The 25,812-nt window shown below is 40.1% G+C and overlaps 1 protein-coding gene and 1 long non-coding RNA gene across 2 annotated transcripts; one reads left to right on the forward strand and one right to left on the reverse strand.

Annotated features, from left to right (window-relative positions):
* The first annotated feature begins 63 nt into the window (after positions 1–63).
* Positions 64–17,274, forward strand: LOC116665429. The gene is made up of 2 exons (XR_004322040.1): positions 64–211; positions 15,911–17,274. It is a non-coding gene; the product is annotated as an uncharacterized LOC116665429 (long non-coding RNA).
* FUCA2 (alpha-L-fucosidase 2) lies at positions 371–22,300 on the reverse strand. Its single transcript, XM_032485068.1, has 7 exons — positions 22,000–22,300; positions 17,358–17,545; positions 11,840–12,179; positions 10,135–10,345; positions 9,704–9,894; positions 4,969–5,077; positions 371–3,747 (listed from the first exon to the last, which is right to left on the reverse strand). Exons 1-7 carry the CDS (start codon positions 22,209–22,211, stop codon positions 3,607–3,609), a joined length of 1,392 nt encoding a protein of 463 aa, XP_032340959.1. The 5' UTR covers positions 22,212–22,300; the 3' UTR covers positions 371–3,606.
* Positions 22,301–25,812: the final 3,512 nt, after the last annotated feature.

The raw sequence follows: 25,812 nt of genomic DNA on the forward strand, positions 1-25,812 counted from the left end.
AGGGTGACAGAAAAACTGCGTTTTGGAAATTAGCGAATGTGTAAGTAATAGGGCATGCATCTCTTCCAGCAATATTAACCCAGGATTTCATCCAAGGAGATTTTGAGACGGAACAGGTGTGACCTTGGAAGGATAGAAAGCTGATCAGCCGAAAATTATTACCTGGAATCATCTGCATCTGTAGGGTTGTGACAGTTGAAGAGATGACAAGGTAAAAATCACATGTATCTGAAGCTAATTGGCCTTGGATGTTACAAGTTTGTCTTCTAGGAGTACAGTTGAAGCCCTCTTGTCTGGGACCCTTAGTTATTTGGTTAATCCAAAGTGTCATTTAAAATAGGTTATCAACAAAAAAATGTATTCTTAGATATTTTAACTTAAAATATAAGTAGCCTTTATTTGCTAATTATTAATGTAGGACCCAGGTCTTTTCTACCTTTTAGATACAGGTCTGCTTACAGAGGTTCTCTTATTATCTTTCTTACACAAATCATATGCATTACATCACAACTAGAGATACAGAATTTTTGTAAATTTTTACTATATTCCCCCCCAGTCTTTTAGAACTGTTTTGCCCATAATTAGTTAACCAATATGTTTAAATTAAAAAAAAAAAAAGCAACACCCTTTTATCTAGTCTTTCCAAAGTATTCAACCAATTTCACAGAAACTGCAACCCATCACACTCACGTCATCTGATTATGTACTCATGATAAAAAGTTCAACTGGCATAATCAGTTTGGTTATTGTATTAGAGTTACTAGAGCTGCCATAACAAATTACCACTAACTGTGGCTTAACAACAAAAGTTTATTCCCGTCATTCTGGCATTTAGAAGTCCAAAATTAAGATATCAGCAGGGCCGTGCTCCCTCTGAAGGCTCTAAGGAAGAATCCTTCCAGTCCTCCCTTGACCCTTCCAAGCCAAGGTGTTCCTTGGCTTACAGCAGCATAACTCCAATCTCTGCTTCTCTCTTCATACGGCCATCTTTTCTGTGTGTCCCCCACGTCCAGTATCTTATCTCTACTTAATTACATTTGCAAAGACGGTTTCCAAGTCAGATCACATTCTGTGCTTTTGGGTAGACATGAGTGTTGGGGAACAGCATTCAACCCACTATAGTAACAGACTCAGCTAATCGTTGGTAAACATATGCTGCAGCAAGTGGAAATCGAAGGGAAGCACGTACCAGACAGAAGCCTACTAACTGAAAGCCTGCAGCTTGCCTAGGCGTCAGTCAGTATGCCGTTTTTCCAAGGAAATGCAGAGCATCCGTTAACCTAGTGAGTTGATTAAATGGGTATTACTTAAAATAGCTTCTCCTTCAAACTTGTATAAATGTGTTTGTTACTGTGTACATACAAAAATTTTATATGAACAGTTATTTTCTTTGTTTGGAAGTTAGACAGGAAGGTTTTTATCTAACCACATCTTTACAAAATTGAAATGAACAGAAAGTAAAACATCTGTTTTGTTTTCTGTTGTCCTAATTCATATTTATTTGAATAACCTGACCTTTTAAAGTAATTGTGTTGCTTCAAAATGGCACTCATAAGAAAATGAGATGTGGAATCTTATTAAAGCAATATCCATATTTGTAGTATCAATGTCTAAATCGTTCAGTCTAATAATCTAGCTTTGCTTGCCTTCAGTATTTCTCTAGTCATTAAAGAAAAATCCAAAGTTACTGAAATTCAAAACAAGTCAATTTTGTACTTATAAGTAACTCCGGGAAAAGGATTAGTTGGTTGGCAGGGTAAAGAACTATTGGCTTAAAGTGGGTAATAAGAGATCCGATTGTTAATTATCCTTACTATAATTCTTGCCTTCCGTACCCGTGATAATTCTAAGAATTTGATGGACTATTTTAAGATCCTTATTATGAGTCCCACGTGTAGATTTCACATATAAGCAAGATATACCTTAAATAAAATTTGGTATTCATACTTTTTTCAATATATAGTGTCTGTAGCAAAGCATTTTACTCAGTACTTCTGAATGTTCAGCTATATTTTGTCATTTCACTCCCTCAGCTTCCTATTAACTAAACCGTATATTTAACTATAATTTGCTTAAATAGTTCCATTTTTCCTCTATATTCTCTATTTGTAAAGGTCAAGGTGGACAAGGTAGGAATTTAAGTGGTTGACAGGTTTTGGCCTCAAAAATACTTCTTTCAAACAGACAGATGGACCCTACTTTTATGTTCATATCCTGTAAGCCTGTTTATTTGGGTTTGTCTGAAGTATTTTTTCCTTTTTTCTTTTTCGTCTTTTCTTAGTCTAATGTTTGGGATCATGTAAATCTGTCTGTGTTGGATCTCTAATAAAATGTTAGTTGAGATTTAGAATTATTAAAGTATTTACTCATGTAAATACTTTGGTGTGGTTTCAAATTTTTGATAGTTATAGGAACTTCAGCAATGAATAATTTTAAGCATGATTTTAGAAAATAAATATGAATAGTGTTTCATTTCCCTCTCTACTTGAAGCATTTGTAGGGAACAATGAGATGTCTGCATTTGACTAATGTGACAAAATGGAACCCACAGCACTTCAAAGATCTGGCCACATGGGACATCTTTGTTGAGGGAAATGAGTTCTTTAATCAGTATTTCTTTGAATTTACATCAGTATCTGAATTATTTTTGTTTCATTATTTTGCTTCATTCTTAGGGAAACTCTGAATAGACTTCCTAATTTTCAGCTAGACTTTCAACTTCAGTTTGTTTGAAGGCAAATACAGGAAGCAAATTTATTCATTTAAATTGGACCTCAAATTAGCCTACCTACAAAAACAGGCTCACACCGCCAACCCCATGCCCTCATCTCCCCCCAAGAAAAACCTGGAAGAATATACTAAAATAATAGTAGTGGTGACCTTAACAGTGATGTTACCTTTAAGCATTTCTGTGTATTTTTAAATATCTATAGTGAACGTATCAGTTTTATTACAAGAGCATTGAAAATAAGTATTAAGCCAAATTTATTATATGCCTGTGACCTATATTAGTCTGCTAGGGCTGCCATGATAAATACCACAGACTGGGTGCCTTAAACAACAGTAGTTTATTTCTTCTCAGGTTTGGAAGCCGAAAGCCCCAGGTGGTGGCAGGTCTGGGTTCCCTTGAGGCCTCCCGCCTTGACCTGCAGGTGGCCGACTTCCCACTGGGTCCTCACGTGATCTTTCCTCTGTGCGCTCACGTTCCTGCTCCTCTTCTTATAAGGACACCAGTTATACTGGACTAAGATCCCACCTTTATAACTTCAGTTAAGCTTAGTAACTTCTTTAAAATCTCTAAATACAGTCACATTGAGGGGTTAGGGCTTCAACATGTGAATTTGGCAGAAGACACGATCCAGTCCTTAACACCACCAATTCCTAGCTACCCTAAAATAAAAACCCCCACCTCTGAATCACACATGGAAATAAATGCAATGTGAAGAGACATCAATAGCAAAGTGCACTGAAGAGTGAAAACAGTGATGTGGGTGATTTAGGAAACTCTTGTTCAATCTCACATTTGATTTCTCATGTGCTACAACTATAGACACCTGATATTTTCAGTCTTAGATATTACAGCAGCATAAAGCCCTCTGCTGCACATTAGGCCACATGAGTTAGTTCTAGAGCCCAGCCCCATTTACAGGGCATCTGATGAACAGTTAGGTGAGGCAGTTCAACCATAATGCCGTTTTGCTTGGAAAAAGTCCAGTTAAGTAGCTGTCCATGTCCCAGCAGTTTAACCTGAAATTAAAAACATACATACAGATGTCTCCAAATATATCTCTGACTTACTCACTTTATTGGGAAGGAGAGGTTGATATTTCTTAAAAAGCAATATAGGCAAGCGATGTATTTTTTACTTTTATTTAGTAGGTCACAAGCTGTTTCAATTCTTGATCCAAATGAGTACATACATCTGTCTTGCTCCTATATTACTTTCAAAAGTGTGCAGAAGTTGAGGAAGATTTGTGAAGATTGAATAGTGTCAGAGTGGGGAAGGTGAGTCTAGAACCAGACCGCCCACTGAGCCCAAAGAGCTCAGCTCTTACACACAATGTTTGGAGAAAGGCTCACCTTTCTCCCCAGCCCAGATGTTCCAGTAATCCCCACTAGCCAACCATGCATGAGTGAGATCTGTTACTACTGTAACTGTTTTATATCCTTAGTCTTACACAAAATGAATTTAGATTTCAACATATCTGTGGTTATTTGGAACCAGAAAACTTTGCTTATCATGTAGAATAATATGAAAACACATGAACTTTTAAATAACAGTATTAATGGCGGCCAGAGAAAACATGGATAAAATAAAAAGATAATGCCATGCCCAGGCCACTAGGCTGTAATTAACCTCAGATTTGAACTCCAGTCCTTTTCTGCCTGATCAGCCCAAGTGTTAGAAATGAAATATGGAAAGATGATGCAAGGAGAAGCGTATGGACAATTCACCTCCAAGGAAATTTTCGATTTCTTAAAAATAAGCTATAAGTATATCAAAATGAGCTCAATATCAGAGCTAATGGTAACAACTGTCGGATTAACCTTTAACTTTCTCCAGATTTTTTATGAACTTAAAATAGTAAGGCCATGACATATTTATTCAGATGCGTTCTGGCATGGGATGTTGGGAAGAATCTGAGCTCCAGTTTTACGAAGAGTCATTTTGGATACATGCAGGGCAGCTTGAACAGCATAGAATGACCATGAAGAAGATACTTCATGCTGATTTGCATGGAGATAATACAGCTGTTTTATAATTTTAGTTTTCTGGGAAATGAAAGAAAATTTTCAAAGGTTTTTGCCAAACATTGCCATTGATAAAGCTAATTTTAAAATTACTCTTATGAGGTATAAGAGGAGCACATAAAAGGCTCACCTTGAAGTTAAAAGTTATATTATGTTTCCATCAGGACAGTCTCATCAGCAATTTAAAGGAACAATAAAGAATTGTTTTCCTCTTACCTCTGTTGCCCCCAGAGTAGCTCTGGGCTGACCCAGAAGCAGCTGTCCTGACGTGGGCCATGTGAGAAACATGGCATAGACCAATTTGCTTTTAGGTTTGAATGTGTACCTGGTTAAAAAGGGGAAAAGCATAGTAATGTTTCTCATTATTTATGAGTCAGGTCTAGAATTATTTTACCGAGATACTTCCATTTAGCAAATATTTACCAATGTTTTCATTAGTAGAGGGAAAGAATAATAGCCTTATGGTAGTCTAAAAAGCACCCAGAAGGGTTCTGATCCCAATTCCAGTGTGGTGGGGGTGGGAAGTTCCCCACACCACCAAGCAATTCTCAGACACCAGCTGTGTGTCCTACAACTCTGTCTACCCAGAGATAGTGTCAGGTTCCACAGGATAGGGTTTAGTCCTACAAGACTGCCCTCCAGCCTCAAATTCAGATAGCAGTCACAAGTCCAGATCATCACTTGGGCTTCTGACCTACAGGGTATAGACTGGAGGTTCCCATGACTCCCTCCTTGGGTTCAGTTAATTTGCTAGAGCAGCTCACAGAGTTCATAGAAACATTTTACTTTCTATATTATAGGTCTATTATAAAAGTATGTAACTCAGGAACAGCCAGACGGAGAGATGCACAGGGCAAGGTATGTGGGAAATGGCACAGAACTTCCACGCCATCTCCAGGTACCCCTCTCTCCCGGCACCTCCACCAATCCAGCTCTCCGAACCCCATCCTTTGTGGTTTTTATGCAGCTTCATTGCATAGTTAAGATTGATTAAATCATTGGCAATTGATGGCTGATTCAACCTCCAGCCTTTCACGCCCCCCTGGAGGCTGTGGGTGGGACTGAAAGTTCCAACCCTATAATCACATGGTTGGGTCTCCTGGCCACCAGCCCCCCATCCTTTGGTAGGGTCAAAAATCACTTCAGTGACATAACAAAAGACACCTTTATGGCTCTCATCACTCAAGAAATTTCAAGAGTTTCAGGAGATCTGTGCCAGAAACAGACAAAGACCAAATATATATTTCTTATTATAAATCCCAATTATCACATGACCTCCCTCCTCGACTTCCCCAATACTAAAAGGAAGTTTTTGGAACATAGATTTTTCTAGTACTACTCTTCTTCATCAGGCTGTTCTCATAGAGCTAGAAACAGGTGGGGAGTGTGAGCAAAGAGGGTAAGATGCAAGAATAGATGGCTTTCCACCTGCTGATTACTTCATATTCCTTCATTCAGTAGGTATTTTGTGTCAACGTTGGGCCAAGCACTGGTGTTAAGGATACAATCAAAAACAAAACACACTTAGTTCTTGTTCTTGTGGCGCCTAGATTAGAGTGAGGAAGACATTAAATAATCATACAAATAATATAAAAGTGTGAACTTTGATAAGCACTATGAAAAAAGGAAATTGGAAGATTATAACAAAGGGATCTTTTTAGGTTAGACCATCAGCAAAAAGCCTGTCCAAGAAAATGACATTTAATCAGAGGCTTAAAGGATGAATGAGAAAAAAAGAAAAGGTTAGAAGAGTAAGGTCTAGACAAAGAAAACAGAATTCACTGATTTTTTTCACTCAAATATTCAACAAACATTTATTGACATCTTAAAGTGCTGATCACTGTTTCAGAGCTGGAGGCATAGCATTGAACACAGTCCCTGTCCTCGTGGAGCTTATGTTGTAGTGGAAAATATTAGAAGGAGCAAAAAATTACGTCAGGTAACGATTAAGTGCCATGGAGGAAACTGAAGCCCCATAAGAAGGATAGAGCATGCTAGTGTAAAAAATTAATACACAGAAGCCGCAATTAAAATAGTCAGGAGACCAACAGGGGAACTCCTACGCCCTGCAACAGTAGCAGAGCCCAACAGGAAGAAGAAAGACTCCTCTTCTTTGCTGGCAACAACTCAACCAAAGAAAAGCCAGCTGTGGACCCTGTGTTTACCGTCACCCTCCCACTTCCCTCTCCTCAATGGAAGAGCTCTCCCTCCCTGGCGGTGCAGGCGCCTGCACGGCTCTCACCGAGTTTGCAGACCCCTATTACAATTCTTTGCTGATCTCGAATAAAACCGTTTTTTTTTTTGCTGGAGAAATAACTGACAGTCTATTTAGGTCAACACTAGGTTAGAAAAAAGGGACCTGGGTGTTATTTTAAATAGAACAGTCAGGGAAGACCTCTCTGAGAAGGTGGCTGTAGGGTCAGGCAGAGCCTTGTGAGTATCTGGAGGAAGAGGGACTGTGAGCACAGAAGTCCCTGCAGAGAGCTTGCACAGCACAGAATGAGATGCTTTAGAGCCAAATGTTAAAATTAGGACCTAAGTTTCAGATATAACAGGTTTAGGATGCTTATACTTCCAAGTGGAGATGTTGACTAGGAAGTTCAAGAAAGAGGTTTGCCCTGGAGCAGTGAACAGTATGGCCTTTAAAGCCATGGAAATGGATGCGGTCACCCGGGGAATGAAGGTAGATACAGACATCCAAGGGCTGAGACTCAGGGGACTTCAAGGTCTAGTCGGGAATTGAGGTGGAACCAGCAAAGGAAACTAAGGAGTGTGAAGTGAAGAGGGAGAGAGACAGCTGTCACCTGAGGCAAATGCTGCCAATAAGCTCAGATGATAGGGACTGAGGGGTGGGGAGATTACGGTGGGCCTGGGTAACAGTGATGGTGAGGAGTCTGGGGGTAGAAGCCTGACTAGAGTGAGTTTAAGAGAAAAGTTGGAGCAAGAAATTGGAGATAGCAAGTAAAAACCATTTTTCAAGATGTCTTACTATAAAGGAAAGTAGAGAAATGGGAAAGTAGCTGGAAATCTAAGTAGGGTTGAAAGAGTGCTTTAAGATGAAAAAAAGAAAAGGTTTGTATGCTGATAGGAAAGGATCTAAAAAAGAGGGAAAACTGAAGATAAGGAGCAAATGGGGAGAACTAGTAAAACAATACCCTTGAGTGGATAACCTGGGATGGGATCCAGGATACGGGGCTTGGCCTAAAAGCCAAAAGTGAGACCATTTGACATGTGTGTGAGTGTGTGTGTGTGTGTGTCTAGTCATGTTTAGCTGCCCAGGGGCAGGCATGGAATAAGTAGAGCTGAGTTTAATCAAAGTTCAGTTGTATTGAGTGTGACAGAAAGAAAGTTAAGGAGTTGAGGGTGGATGCCATAGAGTGATGGGCCACCTGGGAAAGGAAGAAGAAAAGACATGAGAGGGCAGAGACATGTGGAACAGAGAAAAAGTGACAGAATCCAAGATGGTAGATCCCTTTGGGAGCCAAAGTGCTATGTGGAGTAAGCTGAAATACAAGAAGTGGGAGTTAGACAGTAGAACAGTTCAGACTGAGATCATGGAAGGAGCACAATTATTGGTAATGCAAGGTCCAAGGTACGACCAAGAGAAGGGCTACAAATGTAGGGGGACAGGATCCCTAGAAGGGAGGAGGCACAGGAACCAAGGAGCCAGCAAATTAGAAGAGCTCTGAATATAGACATTACAATCACTAAGAATTATGTGGAGAGTAGTTCTGGGGACAGTGACAGTGAGCCAGGGCTAAAATCTCAAAAGGATTTTTAAGGATGGACCTGGGAGTCTTAAGATAACTGCAGCAGGGAGGGGCAGCACACGCCAGGAACCAGGGGAGAGAGCTCCCCTGGTGGGGAGGAGCGAGCGGCAGCCTGGGGCTGGGGCAGTGCAGCCAGAGTTCAGCTTCACATGCCTTGGTAAATAGTTTGGCTTTTTATCTTTACTTATTAAAAGAAAACTTAATGGCATAATGGTTAATAATTGTGAAGTCCCAGATCAGACACCCTCATAGTCAAACATAAGCACAGAAGCAAATTTTGGCTTTAACCAAATTTAAACTAGCCTCTGTAAAATGAAAGATTGGTTCTGAGTTCTCATTATAGCTCCTCCTAACATTCTAAAATTCTACTCTTAGTTGCTTCTGTCTAAACTGCCTTGCTTTTCTTCAAAGAATTGATAATTTGTCTAAGGACATAAGTTCAAAGAAGATTATTTAATCTAACTTTTTGATTTATGCTTGATCAGGGTGTATTCACTTTGGTGGCAATACAAGGTGAATTTTTAGAGGTTCGCTAATACTTTTCTTATTTATATATGTTAAAATCCCACATCAGAAACCAGCATATGTGCAGAGTCTGACTCCCAATACTCACTGCCCCACAGAACCTTCCAAAGCTCAGACGGAACCCATGGCAAGGCTTTTACAGAAAACACTAGTTAAAAGAAAAGTTAGCCAGTTAAGATAATTAATTTTAAAGAAACTTCAGGTTTAGATTTATTAGAATAATAGAAACAAGCTACGAGATTTTTAATCAATTTAAATAATGCTGTTATTTGGGCTGATTTTTAATATTTTTTCTGCCCTTCATCACCTCTTGCTAACTTGATGTGATGTAACATCTGCAAAAGTTGGAATTTACTTAACTGACTAAACCAGGTCTCCTTCAGATTAACCAGTCGGCATTTTCCATTTTTCTGAATGGCTTACAATTTTTGTCAGAGCTGAATATTTTCCTTCAAATTTGTCCACCATTAGGAGGAATCTAGAGCTGATTTAAGCTCAATTTGATAAATAATAAGTGTTTAAGAATATGCTTATTTCTTCTAGAGTAAATAAAGTGTTTCGTGTAAGTAGGCATTCATCCAGTTTCCTTTTTTATTCTACTTTTCTATTCATCTCTGAGAAATGTTAAATGTCTTCCTCTATCTAACAGTACTTACCACACATCTTGGGTGGCAGTGTCATTCTGGGATCTCCAAGTTTGAGTTTTATAGATGGCTTTTCCATTGACTTTTAGCCAGGTCCCCATTTGCCTTAGTCGCTCCTCGAAAATTGGAGAAATGGTGCCATCGTGTGTGGGCCCAATATTCATCAAAAGATTTCCTCCACATGAAACTGTTTCTACAAGTTGCTTTAAAAAAAAGTTAAGAATAAATATATAGTTCTTAGAGGAAGAAAACTACTCCATCACGGATGTGTTAACCTATTGTATTTATGGACTTAGACATACATATATAATCACTATTTAGGAGAACATAGAGAAAAGAATTATATTCTGTGTTTATAGGTCATTGAGCTATACAATTAAAAAAATAATTCTCACATACTAGTAAGAATATTACTATAGTAGTGACGAGACATTTTACTGTACCTTCACCAAATCTTCAATCGTAAGGTAGTCAGAGATCCCAGCATCCCTCCTGTAGCCCCAGGAAAACTTGTCTATCGTCATGCAGTTCTCCCACTTGTGCGGCAAAAGGTGTCCTGGGTTATAACGATCACTGCAGGTATAGTAGCCACCATGCTTACAGATGCTGCCAGCTCCCCAACGGTCATTGGTGACCACTGTGTCCCGAACTGGGCTGAAATGAAATGGATGATTTTTCTGAGGCAAAAGGTAAAAATTTTTTTAAGACAAAACCAAACGCCACTGAAAAGAGGTCTGACTGAAATTCACTCCTGAAAAATAACCACAGTGGAATATAACACAAAGCCCACGACTGCAAAGTCAAACAGACCTGAAGAGATTGTAGCCCTGGCTCTGTCACTTTCTAAGCTCCCAGCCCTAGAGCAAGTTACCTAACTCCTCTCAATAATCAATTTCCTCATCTGTTATCACAGCAGAACTAATTTATGGAAAACACCTAGCCCAGTGCCCAACACACGTAACACTTACAGGAGTATTATGCTATTATCTGTAGGTTCCCCACCCCTCTTGCCGTGAGTGATAGGCAAGACTGAGTGTCACTCAAGACATTCTTCTCACCTATGACTGAATAATCTTATACATATATTCTAGCCTTTCTCTTTCTCTTACAATTGTGCCTATATTGAAAAATCTCAGGGAGGAGGGTATAGCTCAAGTGGTAGAGCACATGCTAAGCATACACAAGGTCCTGGGTTCAATCCCCAGTACCTCCTTCAAAAATAAATAAATAAGTAAACTAATTACCTCCCCCCACCCAAATAATTAATTAATTAATTAAAAAAAGAAAAATCTCAGGAAATCCGACTGTTGTCATCATGGAATTCACTGTGGCATGAAACATCCCCACGACATTATTCATTGTAGCAGGTGGAACTTCCTGCACTTCTTCACATTGAGGGGACAGTTTGGGTTCACAAAATGAAGAAGAGGGCTACCAATATTTTCTTTTGGAAGGAGTACCTAGAGAAACTGCAGTTAAATATCAAGAGCTCTTCAAAGGGTTTGCCTGTGCAAACCCTTTGTGGGCCCAGAGAACACGAGCAGGACACTCCCTAACTTCACAGCCCAATACCACATACTTTCTGGTTAGAAACATAAGTGTGGTCCACATAGTGTGAGCCTTATAGAAGAGCTAAGTCAGAACTCCTTGTTCTAATGGGGCAGCTTGGATGGTGCTAGAAAGCAAGAGGAAAGAACAGGAAGAGACTGTCAATGAAGGAAAAGAGGAGACAGAGAAAGATGACATTGTCTGAGAAGCAAAGATTACCAAAGGTAAGAGGATAAAAAGAAGCAATTAGAGGAACTGAAAAGCACATAATGAGAAAGGGATGATGAATAAACAGCGTTGTCCCCAGAATAGGAGATGAAAATGAGGACCCACAAAATGAATATCCTCAAAGTCCTTGATTCTGTAATCTTTAGTCTGATTTTAAAAACCAGACTCCTGATTTGTATTAGACTCCTGATTTGTAACTCTTGATTATTTTGAGTAAATACTGATATGTCTGATAAGCATTCTTTACAGTGATTTCCTCCCCCGTACCACAAATGAGCCTGAAAAATATTTTGAGAAGCAAGGAAATTAAACTGTTACACATGTGTTAGGAATGCTTAAGGTCACGACAGCAATCCAATCAAGAGCACACACCTTTCATTATACAACCAGGCCAAGAAGCCTGTGCTGTTCCAGTAGGTGTCTGGGGCCCCGCCATCGCCATCCGACCACAGGACCTCAGGCTGATACTTGTTCACTAACTTGTAGAGCTCAGGCAGCATCTTAGACACTGGAAATAGTCGTTTCTGGAATGAGCTGACTTCATCCTCAAGGAACAGTGGATGAAACCATTCAAAAAGGGAATAGTATAGCCCGAAACGCAGGCCTGTCCTGTTCCTAACAGCTACTTCAAGTTCCTTGACAATGTCCCTCTTCGGCCCCTCGTCCACAGCATTCCAGTTCCACGCATACTCTGAGCCCCACAAGGTGAAGCCTGAAACGTTATATTAAAAAACCTGTTAAGTACATCAATTCAGTTTTAGTAAATTTCCTCCTGTGCAAACACCAAAACAAATTATGCAGGCACTACACATGATATAAAAATCACTGTTTCTACAAATTGCTTTATGGCAATTTTTTTCATAGTGTATATTTTGCTTTCATACAAGAAACAAATGAGAATTTAGACAAAGTAGAACCGAGATTTTTAACAGTAATTCTCAGAGTACCCTATGAGGTTTGTATAGTCTGACATATCTCCTGCATTCTCTCTCTTAAACTGTAAGTTCCTTGAGGGACAGCATCATGTCTGCAGTGTTCCCTGCTGTATACCAACGGCCAGCACAGGGTCTAGCACAAAATCAACAATCAACATGAGCAGACCACAGCTAAGGTGGGAACATCTTCCACATCTACCACGCTAAACAAGGACTACTACCACTTAAGTGAAGATCCTGCAATACATTCCTACAAGATTCTTGTCTTCTAAATCAAAGATTAAAGTGCTTTAGGATTTATTTTATTTTATTATAGTATGATTCTTAAAACACTGGTGATCCGCATGTAGTAGTAAATCTCCCTTAGCCTCATGATTCATTTAACCAAGGTGGGGGTGGTGTACTATTCCCCCAGTAGTCTTGTACTTTGAAATGTACCCACCATTTGTATTCTCATCCTACTCTAAAATCATAAACTTGAATGTTGTTCTTTAAATAACCTAAAAGTGAATTACCTACCAACTAAATGGGTAAGAAAAATGTCTGCCTTTACGTAAGCACTTAGAAATAATTCATATTTTAAAAGGAATTTGCTTTTATTTCCATTACTTTATGAGACAGATCCAAAACAATACTGCTGCAATTTATGTCAAAGAGTGTTCTGAGTATGTTTTCCTATAGGAGTTTTATGGTACACGGTCTTACATTTAGTTCTTTAATCCACTTTGAGTTTATTTTTGTGTATGATGTTAGAGAATGTTCTAATTTCATTCTTTTACATGTAGCTATCCAGTTTTCCCAGCACCACTTATTGAAGGTATTATCTTTTCTCCATTGTATATTCTTGCCTCCTCTGCCATAGGTTAACTGACCATAAGTGAGTGGGTTTATTTCTGGGCTCTCTATCCTGTTCCATTGATCTAAGTATCTGTTTTTGTGCCAGCATCATACTGCTTTGGTTACTGTAGATTTGTAGTATATTCTGCAGTCAAGGAGTGTGATTCCTCCAGCTTCAGTCTTCTTTCTCAAGATTGTTTTGGCTATTCAAGGTCTTTCATGTTTCCATACAAATTTTTAAAATTTTTGTTTCAGTTCTGTGAAAAATGCCATTGGTAACTTGACAAGAGATTGCACTGAATCTGTAGATTGCCTTGGGTAGTATGGTCGTTTTAACAATGTTGAGTCTTCCATTCCAAGAACACAGTATATTTTTCCATCTGTTTGTGTCGTCTTCAATTTCTTTCATCAGTGTCTTATAGTTTTCAGAGTACAGGTCTTTTGCTTCCTTAGGTAGGTTTACTCCTGGGTACTTTATTCTTTCTGATGTGATGGTAAATGAGATTTTTTTCCCTTAATTTCTTCTTTTCTGACATTTTGTTGTTAGTGAACAGAAATGCAGCAGATTTCTGTACATTCATTTTGTATCCTGCAACTTAACTGAATTCATTGATGAGCTCTAGCAGTTTTCTGGTAGCATCTTTAGGATTGTCTATGTATAGTAGCATGTCATCCGCAAACAGTGACAGTTTTACTTCTTCTTTTCCAATTTGGATTCCTTTCATTTCTTTTTCTGTTCTGATTGCTGTGGCTAGGACTTCCAAAACTGTGTTGAATAAGAATGGTGAGAGCGGGCATCCTTGTCTTGTTCCTGATCTTACAGGAAATGCTTTCAGCTTTTCAGCATTGAATATAATGTTAGCTGTGGAAATGGGACCTAATTAAACTTAAAAGCATTTGCACAGCAAAGGAAACCATAAACAAATGAAAAGACAACTTATAGAATGGGAGAAAATATTTGCAAACAATGCAACTGAGAAGGGATTAATTTCCAAAATATACAAACAGTTCATACAGATTAATATAAAAAAATAAATAAAAATAAAACCAAAAAACACCAAACAGCCCAATCAACAAATGGGCAGAAGATCTAAATAGATATTTCTCTAGAGAAGACATATGGCCAACAGGCACATGAAAAGATGCTCAATATCACTAATTATCAGAGAAATGCAAATCAAAACTACAATGAGGTATCGCCTCACACCAGTCAGAATGGTCATCATTAAAAAGTCCACAAACAATAAATGCTGGAGAGGGTGTGGAGAAAAAGGAACCTTCCTACACTGTTGGTGGGAATGTAAATTGGTACAGCCACTATGGAGAACAGTATGGAGGTTCCGTAAAAAACTAAAAGTAGAGTTACCATATGATCCAGCAATCCCACTCCTGGTCATATATCTGGAGAAAACCCTAAGTCAAAAAGATACACGCACCCCATTGTACATAACACCACTATTTACAATAGCCAAGACATTGAAGCAACCTAATTGAATCAACAGATTAACAGATAAAGATGTGGTGTATATATATACATATATACATATATATATACACACACACACAATGGAATACTAGTTAGCTATAAACGAAAGAATGAAATAATATCATTTGCAGCAACATGGATGGACAAAGAGATAATCACATTAAGTGACGTGAGACACAAATATGATTTCACTTACTGTGGAATCTCTGAAAAAAATGATACAAATGAACTTGTTTACAAACCAGAAATAGACTCACAGACATAGTAAACAAACACGGTTACCAAAGGGGAGAAGGGGGGAGGGATAAATTAGGAGTTTAGGATTAACATGCACACACTACTATATATAAAATAGATAAACAACAGGACCTACTGTATAGTACAGGGAACTATATTCAATATCTTATAATAACCTATAATGAAAAAGAATCTGAAAAGTTATATATATGTATATATAACTTTTATATACACACACATATATATTAACTGTATATACACACATATATATACACATAAAACTGAATCGCTTTGTTACACACCCTAACACAACATTGCAAATCAACTATACTTCAGTAAAAATAAATAATAAAATAAAATGAATTTGCACTTAGATTGCTGGTTGTTCTAAATAAAAACCATAGATGCAATAAATAAACAATACAAGTCTCAAAATTTTTAGTTAGTGCCTAAGAACATAAGTACATTGTTACTGCCCCACTGAAATCTAAAAGAATCTTTGAGAACAGACATACATGAGGTGCCTTCAGTGAAACAGTTTATTCTTGTAAATTAGGACATGATTAAGATGGATATACTATTGAGATTCATTTTTAAGAAGCTTTTAAAACAGCTCACACTGGTTTCAAAGATATTTGTAGTAAGCTTCAAAGCAGTATTGATATTTAAAGTCTTATTCAAAATGTTTCAACTTGACAGAACCTAATGCCTGGTGGTGCTAAAACCACACGGGTATTCGGTTCAGTAGCACCACTAGAAGCTCACACAGTGGTCTTCCTGGCTAACTGGGCTCAGTGGGGTCTCTTCCATAAGCATGAAAACATCTGACAACATGGGTCCTAGAAAGTTTATAAATGTAGGCTACATCATCTGTCCTCACAGTGTGATTAAGAGTTGTTTTGTTTTGTTTTTAAATAAGCTCACTATGTAATACTTTGTGCCCTGCAGCTTGGAGACGTTCCTAGACATCAGGAAATCAACATGTTCACAAGGAAATATGCTTCATAAATATCCATCTCAGCCTGAAAAACATCTATAGCAGAAAATCATTAAGCCACCAGAATGAGGCCAAAGGGAAAAATGAGGCCAAAGGGAAAAGACAATTTCTTATTTGGGGTTTTGGTTCTCCCTCTTAATCCCCTCCCCACTTCTGGAGAAAACAATGAGGCAAAATTTTTTATACCAAGGCAATATGGTTATGCAAAGGAAATGGTGTAATTGACATGCTGTTTGAACAATAACAATTTGCTGATGCTTCCTTGATCTTGTAGATACAGGAATGGTAATGGGTGGAATCTATCCTATTAATGTAAGATCACTATGATGGTTAATTTTATGTGTCAACTTCACTGGGCCACTGGGTGCCCAGATATTTGGTTAAACAATCTTCAGGGTGTGTTCCTGAAGGTGTTTCTAGATGAAATTAACATTGGAATAGGTAGACTGCATAAAGCAGATTGCTCTTCCCAATGTGAGTGGACCTCATCCAATCCACTGAAGGGCTGAATAGAATTAAAGGCTGATTAAGAGAGAATTTTTTCTCTCTGCACATCTTTGAGGTGAGACATCAATCTTCTCCTGCCTTTGGACTCAGACTTGAACAAGAACCTAAATCATTCAGTCTCCTGGTTCTCAGGCCTTCGGACTCAGACTAGAACTAAACCTTTGGCTCTCTTGGGTCTGAAATTCTCAGCCTCCATTATGTAGAGGCCAATTTCTTATAACAAATCTCTTTCTACATATTATACTTCCTATTAGTTCTGTCTCTCTGGAGAAACCTAATACAACCACTGTGTTTCCTTTAGATATTCTTCCACCATCTCTGATATTTCTGAGCACCATTACAGTTCTAAAATCCTGTTCCTTCCAGGTGACCCATGTTATTTTCATTGGTAGCAAGCTGTAGCAAATTGGAGGCATTGGGCCATGTAAGAGTTAACCAAAAGCACAACCATGTGTGTAGGTCATGATGCAAGAATACAGCGGAATAACCCCCGTGGTGCCTTCTCAGAATACATTACAGAGGTGGAATGAGAGGAAAGAGTGCAATTCCAAGTGGAAACTGACCTACAACCCACATCCCACTTCAAATAGCTTTAATCAAATCTTGGATTATTTGGAAATTGTTAAATATGCATATAACAAAATGTGACCCGTTTTCATTTTTTCTCTGTTTTGTGGAGGGTATGATCTTTCTGCATACTTGATGCTTCTTAATTGGGTGGAACATGTGTGTGGTCTCTTAAATTATAAGCAAAATATCAGTAGCCACTTATGGTTGCTCCTAAGAGAAAATTCTGATTTCACGTGGATGACCTTGCTTTAGTTTCTTCTTCCAAAAGAACTGCTTTTACAATTCACAACCACTGGCAATGTTTGCAAATGCTGTACTTACCTTCATGATGTTTGGAAGTTAAGACAACATATTTGGCACCAGAAGCCTGTAAAATATCAGCCCACTGGTTCGCATCAAAAAATTTTGCTGTAAATAGTGGTCCAAAATCTTCATATATGAAATCAGGAGGGTAATTATTTTTCATAAATTCCACGTACTTTGGTATCTTTTTCTCTCGCAAATACCACCTAAGAGGAAGGAAACAGCACATAAATAGCATATTTAAAGTATAATAGCATTTAAAGTATAGTCATCCCTTGGTATCCATGGGAGAAATGGTTCTGATACCAAGGAGGACCCTGTAGGGTCTTCCCTGGAACAAATCTTTCCATGTTCCCCACTTCTTGTTCGAAGTTTATGGGCTTCATTCAGCCTCCTTGACCTTCCCTGAGTTCCAAAGGGCAGATTCAAACAGTTGCTAATCAGAGAAGAAAGGAAATGCAGAAACAAGGGAGGAACAATCAAGAAACACTAGTGCAGCCCTGGGGCAGGGTCCTGGTTAGCAAGGCTGTTGCCCCAGGACCATACCCCCACCCTCCCTTGAAAATAAACCAATTACTCTTATCTCAGTCTCTGGAGGCAGCTGCAAAGAGAAGATACAAGAACTGGTTAGAACCAGTGAAGCCCAAGATGGTGGAGGATTTGACTTCCAGTAGACCTTGAGTCTCATTATACCATCATTGTAATTCATTTGCATGCTAAGTGACACGCCAGTGCCATGACAGTTGACAACTGCCATGACAATAACCAGAAAAGCCCACGTACAAAGACAGAAAAGAAAGATGATTGGTTCCAGCTGGCCAAAGCCTCCCATAAAAGTCCACATGGCCCAAGCCACAGCTGGAGCTGTCTTCACTGGCCATCTTGGCTGATGGCTCCCCGCTTGAGTGCCTTTTCCTCACTGGAGCATCTTTCTTTCCTTCTTCTCTTCTGAGCAATAAAGCGGCTGTTCACTTTGTCCCTCTGCCTCTGCTGTATGAATTCTTTCACAGCCGGTGGCAAGGACCCACACTTTGGTGGGCTTCCTAATTTAGAGGCCCCTCTTTCCACTAACAGTTCTAGGAGCCCTAGGAGATACCAAAATCTGTGGATGCTCAATTCCCTTATATTAAATGGCATTCCACAGTCAACCCTCCATATTCACAGTCTTGGCATATGTGGATTTAACCAACCATGGATAGAAATTTCCATCTGAAGTTGGTTGAATCCAGGGATGTGAAACCCACAAATACAGACAGCCAATTGTATATTATTGAAAAAATATCCACATAAAAGTGGGCCAAACTTATGTTGTTCAGGGTCAACTGTAACTTCCTCAGCTCCCTTTACTAAATCCCTGCACTCAGATATTACCAAGATTCTCTTCCTCACTTTCCCAATTAGTCTGACTTCACCTTAAAGAAAATTTATATAAACTTTTGTAGTTTTCCATTTTTCCTTCTATAAACTCCACTCAGCTCATCAACCAGAACATTCTAGACAACCCAACCACCCATTTGCTCTTAATTCTTCATTTTTAAATCGCAGCATGTAGTATCTTTACATAATTAGTCCTTTGTAACATAAGGCTTCAAAAGGAAGATGAAGTGCATAAAACATAACACAAATTTATTATATTTACCAGCAGAGAACAAGTGGGGGAGGAGATAACAGTAAAATTAAGAAGATGCTGTTATTGACTATATTGACTCAGCCTTCAAAAAATTCTTGTTATGTGCATTTATTCTGAACAACGGGGCCTAAACTGCCTAAGCAAAGCTTCAGGAGGAAAACTACATCAAAAACATAATTTTTAGATAAACATTATAGATACATGTAGCAGTAATCCTATCCTCATGAAATAGATGCAAGCACCATCTCTGACTCACCTTCTACCTTTCCTTCCACCACTCCTTTCATAAGAGTATCTATGGGATGAGCAAATTCATAACGGGCACTGCTTCCTCAAAGATGATTAGGAGGTTCTTCCTGCTGAGAAGACTTCACTGAGGGACATTAATATGTCTGCCCAAAAGTCAGACACATACTTTCCCAGCTTCCATCACAGCTACCACATGGACACCCAACCCATGCTGGCCAATGGAACTTGAGGGGAAGCCAACTTGGGAGATTCTGGGAATGGTTTCCTCTCTAATAGAGAGAGATACAACATGTTTTTGGACAAGGTTGTGCAAAGTGATGCTTGGCCACCAACATGTGACCATGACGAGATGAGTCAACAGACTGAGAATGACAAAAAAGCCCACATCTTTGATTTCATCCATGAGCCACCTACCTCTAAATTCTTCATTATGTATAGTAACAAGCCCCTATTATTATATCTTTTATTTGGGTTTTCTATGCTTTAAAGTGAAAGTTTCCTAATTGATCTATGATGCATTTTTATCTTTTAAATTGAACTATAAAGGAGAAACTGGGACAGTCAAAGTGATAAGGGAGTTCTATTTTTTCTTAACAGAGTCTAATTTGAACCTGCATTCTCTATTATGGTCTACAGTCACTTCTCAAATTTCATACTAATAGAGATGAGAAGAGGCACTTACAGTAAACAGTCCATCATTTATATTTGGGTTTGAATTGCCATTAAGGACAGTCAGATATACTCATCTCTACTATTGATTCCCCCGAGTCAAATTGGGATGGGGAGCAGAGGTTTAGACGGGACACAAAGGGACACCTAAATAAAGAATCTTCCATTGGGTTAATGCAATTCCAGACCATCAGAAATACACTCTCTTTTGCATGAAAATTATCTTTATTGATCTAGGTCAAAACAAACAACTTTATGTTCATTTGTAGAAAATGAAAAGTTAACCACTGCAAAGAATAATATGACTCAAAACTAGCTGTTTTGGGCAGAGCACTAATTTCAGTTAACAAACATCAAATTATCTTCCAGAACCAAATGGGTATTTACCTACCTTTCACAGTTGAACAAAATGATAATTTAAAATATATTCTATTCTATCTTAATATAAGACGAAGAAAATCTGCAAATTTATTTACCTAGCTAATCTGAAACATTTCAAAAATAAACTTAAAATGCCTTACAGCACAAAACTTGCAAAGAAAGATTTATAACATCCTGAAGCAAATATGTTTGGTAATACACGTTATGGGAGGAAAGAGTCCCTTGTATACGTTCTTCAAACTTATACAAAATTTCAACGAAGTATATACAGTTCTTTTACATCAACTGGCTTAACTGAGTAAGAAAAGTTATTTTACAGAAAGTCACTCTCTTTGTAGAAAGCAGTACAATATATACAGCGTGATGTTAATACAATATATGGTTTATACCCACATTTGCCAACTAAAAATTGTCACTTGCCATCTGGTTCTATAAGAAAGAAGTCACCAGCCACTGCAGTAGTCACTGACCTTCAACACACCCAGAAGGGACAGGGTGGAGATCAGAAATGAGGCATTCTGTGTGCTCTGGGAAAAACTGGTAGAACAGCACTTCAGATTGTTGGATATTTTCAGGAGGAGATTTTATGAGCCTGGTTTCTTGCATCTTCTCATATCTAGAGGTCATTACCAGAGAAATCTGCTCCTTGTGACTAGCAGCAACCGTCATGTAAGTAGCAGCAACCCTCTGCCAAAATGTGTGCTTGACTACATGTACCCCCCTTCACCAAAATCACATGTACACGGACCTCCCCACCACCAACTATCTGAGAGGCTGTCTCCCAGGCAACAGTCCTCATTTTGCCCCAAATAAAACTTAACTCACAGTTCTCACACTGTGCATTTTTTTTCAATTGACAGTACTGTTTATTTTCTTATTTTACTTCGGAATGTATTATACATAGTACTATGTGTGTGTATGTATAAATAAATATATATAAAATAACATTTCTGTCTCAAAGAACTTAAAATACTTCAAGTATTTAATCAGGAAAGGGATGTGAGGCAGTTCAAAGTTGTAAGGTGTTACCTGCACATTTGTACATAGATCTCAAGGGAAAACCTAAAGAGCAATTTTCGTGCGTAGCACTTTTCACGTAGTAGTCTATTAATAATTAGGTTGTTTTGTTTTGTTTTGTTTTTAGTGTTAACATTCTAGAACTTTAAAAAAAATTGTTCCTTGAACCACAGGTGGTAACATTTTAACGTTAAAGAGCCTATGGATGCCCAAATGCACAGAAGTTTCTCAAATCCATGAATATATGTTAATCATCCTTCATGGCAAAACAACTGAAAACTGACAGCAGCAAAAGAGCGAAGAGACATCGCCTCCGAATCTCTAAGGACGGCAGCTGAGGCCCATGCTTCACGTATGGCCCCACACAAGTCCTTACTTTCTGCTGCTTTAGTCACTCGGTGGCTACAGAGTGATAGCCCCGACTTGGTAAGCGCAACTACCACGTAGCCGAGAAGCCAGAGCCACAAAAAGCGTCCGACAACTCTTGCGGTCACTCGCAGGAAGAAGTCAGTGTCCATCCAGCTCGAACCACTTACACAATCAACTATACAGTTAACACCCGGAAATACAAACGCGGTTGAAACAGCGGGAGGTGAAACTGACGCGGGGGCACAACAAACCCGCCGAGGCGGGGTCTGGGTCTCGGCCGGAGGCGGCGAGGTGGGGGCGGGGAACCGACGCCGGGCCAGAGGAGACGCAGGGAGGCGCGCTCACCAGAACCACTCGCTCCCGAAACTGGGCACGGAATACACGCCCCAGTGTATGAAGATGCCGAACTTGGCCTTGTCGAACCAGCCGGGCAGCGGGCGGGCGTCCAGGGACTTCCAGGTGGGGTCGAAGCGCGCGGCGCCGCGGGCAGGGCCTGGCGGCAGCAGCACCAGCAGCAGCAGCGGGAGTGCGGGCCCGGCCAGCACCGGAGACCCCATGTCCCCGCGCCCGCCGCCCTTCGGTCCACTCCCGCTCGTCCTTCCGCGTCCCGGGCTGTTTATTGCTCCCCTCCCACAGTCACCTGACGCAGCTGTCGGCGTAGAAAGGCACCCGCCCCGGCTGGGATGGGAGTGGCCACCTTCTGGCTCTGGAGCGGAATGGTCCCTGGAGTCTCCTGTCTCTCACTTGCAAGACCAAGGCCACTACAACCCCAAAGCCAGCCCTGAGGCTGCGAAGCTAAGCCTCCCAGCCTATCCGCTTTGGGGAAGAAATGAGTCTAGCTCAGGGACCCATGGGAGCGCCTCTCCCCTCACGCAGTGGACCCTGCCAGAAACCACCTGAGAAGGCACGTGACAGACCAGCCTGGGTGGACGCTCAGGTGGGTCATCCAGCACCTCCCAGGCTGGTGGCACAGAAAAACCCAGATCATTCTCAGCCTCTGCATTTCACATCCCCTCCCCAATCCCCAAGGTCCTGGGTGTGTTTAGAACTGTGGCTGTCAACCTTGAGTCTGTATCGGGTGAAATTCCAAGCGTTTACAGTTCAGGTTGGGGCCCCAGAATTTGCATTTCTAACCAAGTTCTAGGTGATGCTGACCTTTGCTGATCTGGGCACCAGGCTTGGAGAACCGATGCATTAGAAAACAAGGTCTAAGACAGGTGAAACCAGTGAAATGAATGTTTTAAGAAATCTGTAGGCTTGAGATAGAAGCTGGAAATTTGGATTGATTAATCAAGGCATGTCACCAGAAGCTCGTGTCTCCCCCTTTTAAGTGCTTTCAGAGTAAAGCCAGAATCCCCACCTCTTCTGCTCCTGGAGAAAACCAGCTCCCATCTTTCCATGGGCCAGTTCAAATGTCATCGCCTCTGTGACGCTTTCTGTCACCACCTCCCCTCCTAGATGTCTTACTCCTTCCTGTGTTCCCATTAACATCTCATTCCAACCACTAATACAGGAGTCCATGGATTGTCTTGTGGTTGGGATGCAGATCTCAGGCTGTTAGGCTGTGTGTGAGCATCCTGAGGACAGCAATAGTGACCTACCTTTCTGTAGTCCCTGAATTTATAGCAGAGCCTGGCATGGAGCAGCACTCAAAGCAAGTTTGTTGAAATCCTTCAGTGAACTGGGGTTCTAATTACTGAGTGTGTTCAAAATACAAAACTCAGTGGACTAGATTTGAAGATTGAATTGGCTTCATTCAATGACTCATGAAAGGACAGCATCCTATCTAGCAAGTAGAAAGGCAATCCAAGGAATCGTACAAAATAGAAGGTTTTTGTAGGCAAAAAAGGACAAGGAAACTCAGGTAAGGTCACCTTCCCTTAGGGGTATGCAGGGGGTCTTGGGCAGATTGCCTTACTAGTGCCAAACAGGAAATTCCAGACTGGTTGGTTTATTCCACTTCTGGGAGAGGCTGAAACTGCAGTTAGGTTAGAAATTAAGTCTTGATGAGGTTTAGCACAAATGACTCAATTTGGGGCTTGTTTCCCTTTAACAAGTATTGTAAAAGAATCAAGAAGGAAATGAAACTAAATAGCTATTGCCCTAACTCCCTATCTCTGCAAGGACATGGGAGCAGCAGCAGTGACTGTCACCCCAGGGACAAGGGCATTCACCACCTTGATGCAGTGTTGATGGCTTCCCAGGACCACTGCTCTGCCATAAGGGTCCGCAGTCTTTCCAGTGTGGGTCTCCTGGAAGACGGGGATCAGGGAATCCACTGAACATCATTATCAATTGCAATAGCCCCAGTTCATGAAAAAGTGGGGTGACAATTTTTATTATCTAGTCTTTGATCCTAGAATAATCTAGGACCTCAGTGGCTCCTGAAACTCCAGGCCACATATGAACCAAAAAATGGCCTTTTAGTCACTGCATCTTGACATCCCTTGAAACAGACAATTATGTAAGAGGTGTAAGACATTTTTCACAGTGACAATGAGATTGTGAGTTGTGAGCTCTTAGAGGGACAGTAGACATAGCCAAGGTGACAATGTAGTAGTGGGCCCTGTCTTATCAAGCATTATTTGCCCATATGAACCTCATGTTTCCAAAGTTCCCATCTTCCAAACAAATTTCTTTCAAAATGAAGTTATTTATATTTCCGTGTATTTTCGTTAAAGAGTACTAATCAGACCTTCTGATCAGCATAAATGCCACTGAGTCATTTATCATTTCTCTTGAAGGCAGAGAAAATGTTTTCAGTTAATACAAACAACCTTATCATAAAAGTACACTTTCTGTAGAAAATACTGAAAATAGATGACAGGCCTTCCTTGGTGCCCTGAGGATACATAAGAATCCTAGAATGCCGCACTGAAAATAGATGAAACATCTTCCTTAGAGCCCCGAGGACACATAGAATCCTAGAAATTCAGAAGGGGAAACATTGATAGAGGATTTGGAATGAATAGAGAATAGATTTATCTGGAAATGCAGAGGGAGAAGAGATTCTACTCAAAACATGCTTGTTAAATGACTGAAGGAATGAAATCTATGAACTATTTCAAAATCTATGGCGAGACCTACATGCAGTAGATTGTACTTCACATTTTACAGGATAACACTTTACAAAACCAGACCTTCCACTTAAAGCTACTGCTAATTGAGCAAAAGAGCCACACCACACTAAGGCTTAGACGGTGTAGTTAAAGGTTTTGATAGAGGATCTAGACACCCGAAAAACAAAAGATTCTCCAATGTGCACGGCTCATTTTGGGGGGCTTTGGGCCTAAACGGTCAACACGGTCAACACGATCAAAGGAGCCCCAATCCCATCCTGTTTAAGTGTTGCCGAAACATCAGCCCCTGTCCCTGACAAGCCAAATTGAAACTCAGAGACATGGTCTTGGAGCTCAGAAGAAAAGACATAGCTTTGTTACTTTGCCGGGCAAAGGGGACTCAGAGCAGGCTAGTGCCTTCAAAACTGTGAGCCCACCTTGGGGATGGGGCAGGGTGATTATATTGCCATAGCTCAAACAGTAATTAATCAATAGAATCATTTTTTTCATCATAAAACTTAGAGTGGCGTCATGATGCCTCCAGGTGATCAATTCTGTAGAAACCAGGGTTTGTCACTTTCTCCATCTCTTTATCTCGTAAGCGCCCAAGGCGTGGTCTTCTTGGTACTTAGCCAATTTTGTAAGGTTACAGTTCTGTGACCTTCTCCCTGGAGAACAAATCAGAAACCAAGTATGATTATTACTTTCGATTACTGGAATAAAGTAGAAACAGTAAAATTAATAGTTTTATTTTAACAATGGGCCTGGAGCTATGAGTAGCAACTGGTCAGTCAGGTCAGTTGACCGTTTTAAGGGCAAGCATAAGAATAAGCCATCTGTTAGCTTAAATGTGGTCATTTTAGTAATCCTCCTTCATGAGGACCTCCAGGTGAAGAAAGTAAAAGGAGAAAGTCTTTGTCCCTGTAGCAAGAGGTAGGCCTCTGCGTGGAGCCCCGGGCCAGCAGTCACAGGTTGGGCAGCTGCGGGTACGCAGGGTGCTCGCCACGGTCACTTCTCCTGATGTCCTGGCGGGGGAAGGCAGGAGCCCAGCCAGCCCTGGCCAACTTCTGTTGCTGCCAGAGGACGTAGTCCCGCTGCT

Source organism: Camelus ferus, chromosome 8, assembly GCF_009834535.1.
Source record: "Camelus ferus isolate YT-003-E chromosome 8, BCGSAC_Cfer_1.0, whole genome shotgun sequence".
NCBI lineage: Eukaryota > Metazoa > Chordata > Mammalia > Artiodactyla > Camelidae > Camelus > Camelus ferus.

Coding starts and splice junctions, on each gene's coding strand:
- FUCA2 (XM_032485068.1), bottom strand. CDS start 22,211: ATGGGGTCTCCGGTGCTGGCCGGGCCCGCACTCCCGCTGCTGCTGCTG. Junction 10,346..11,839: donor GCCTGGTTGTATAATGAAAG/GTGTGTGCTCTT, acceptor ATTTCATTTCAG/CCCAGTTCGGGACACAGTGG. Junction 3,748..4,968: donor CTACTCTGGGGGCAACAGAG/GTAAGAGGAAAA, acceptor TTTTAATTTCAG/GTTAAACTGCTGGGACATGG.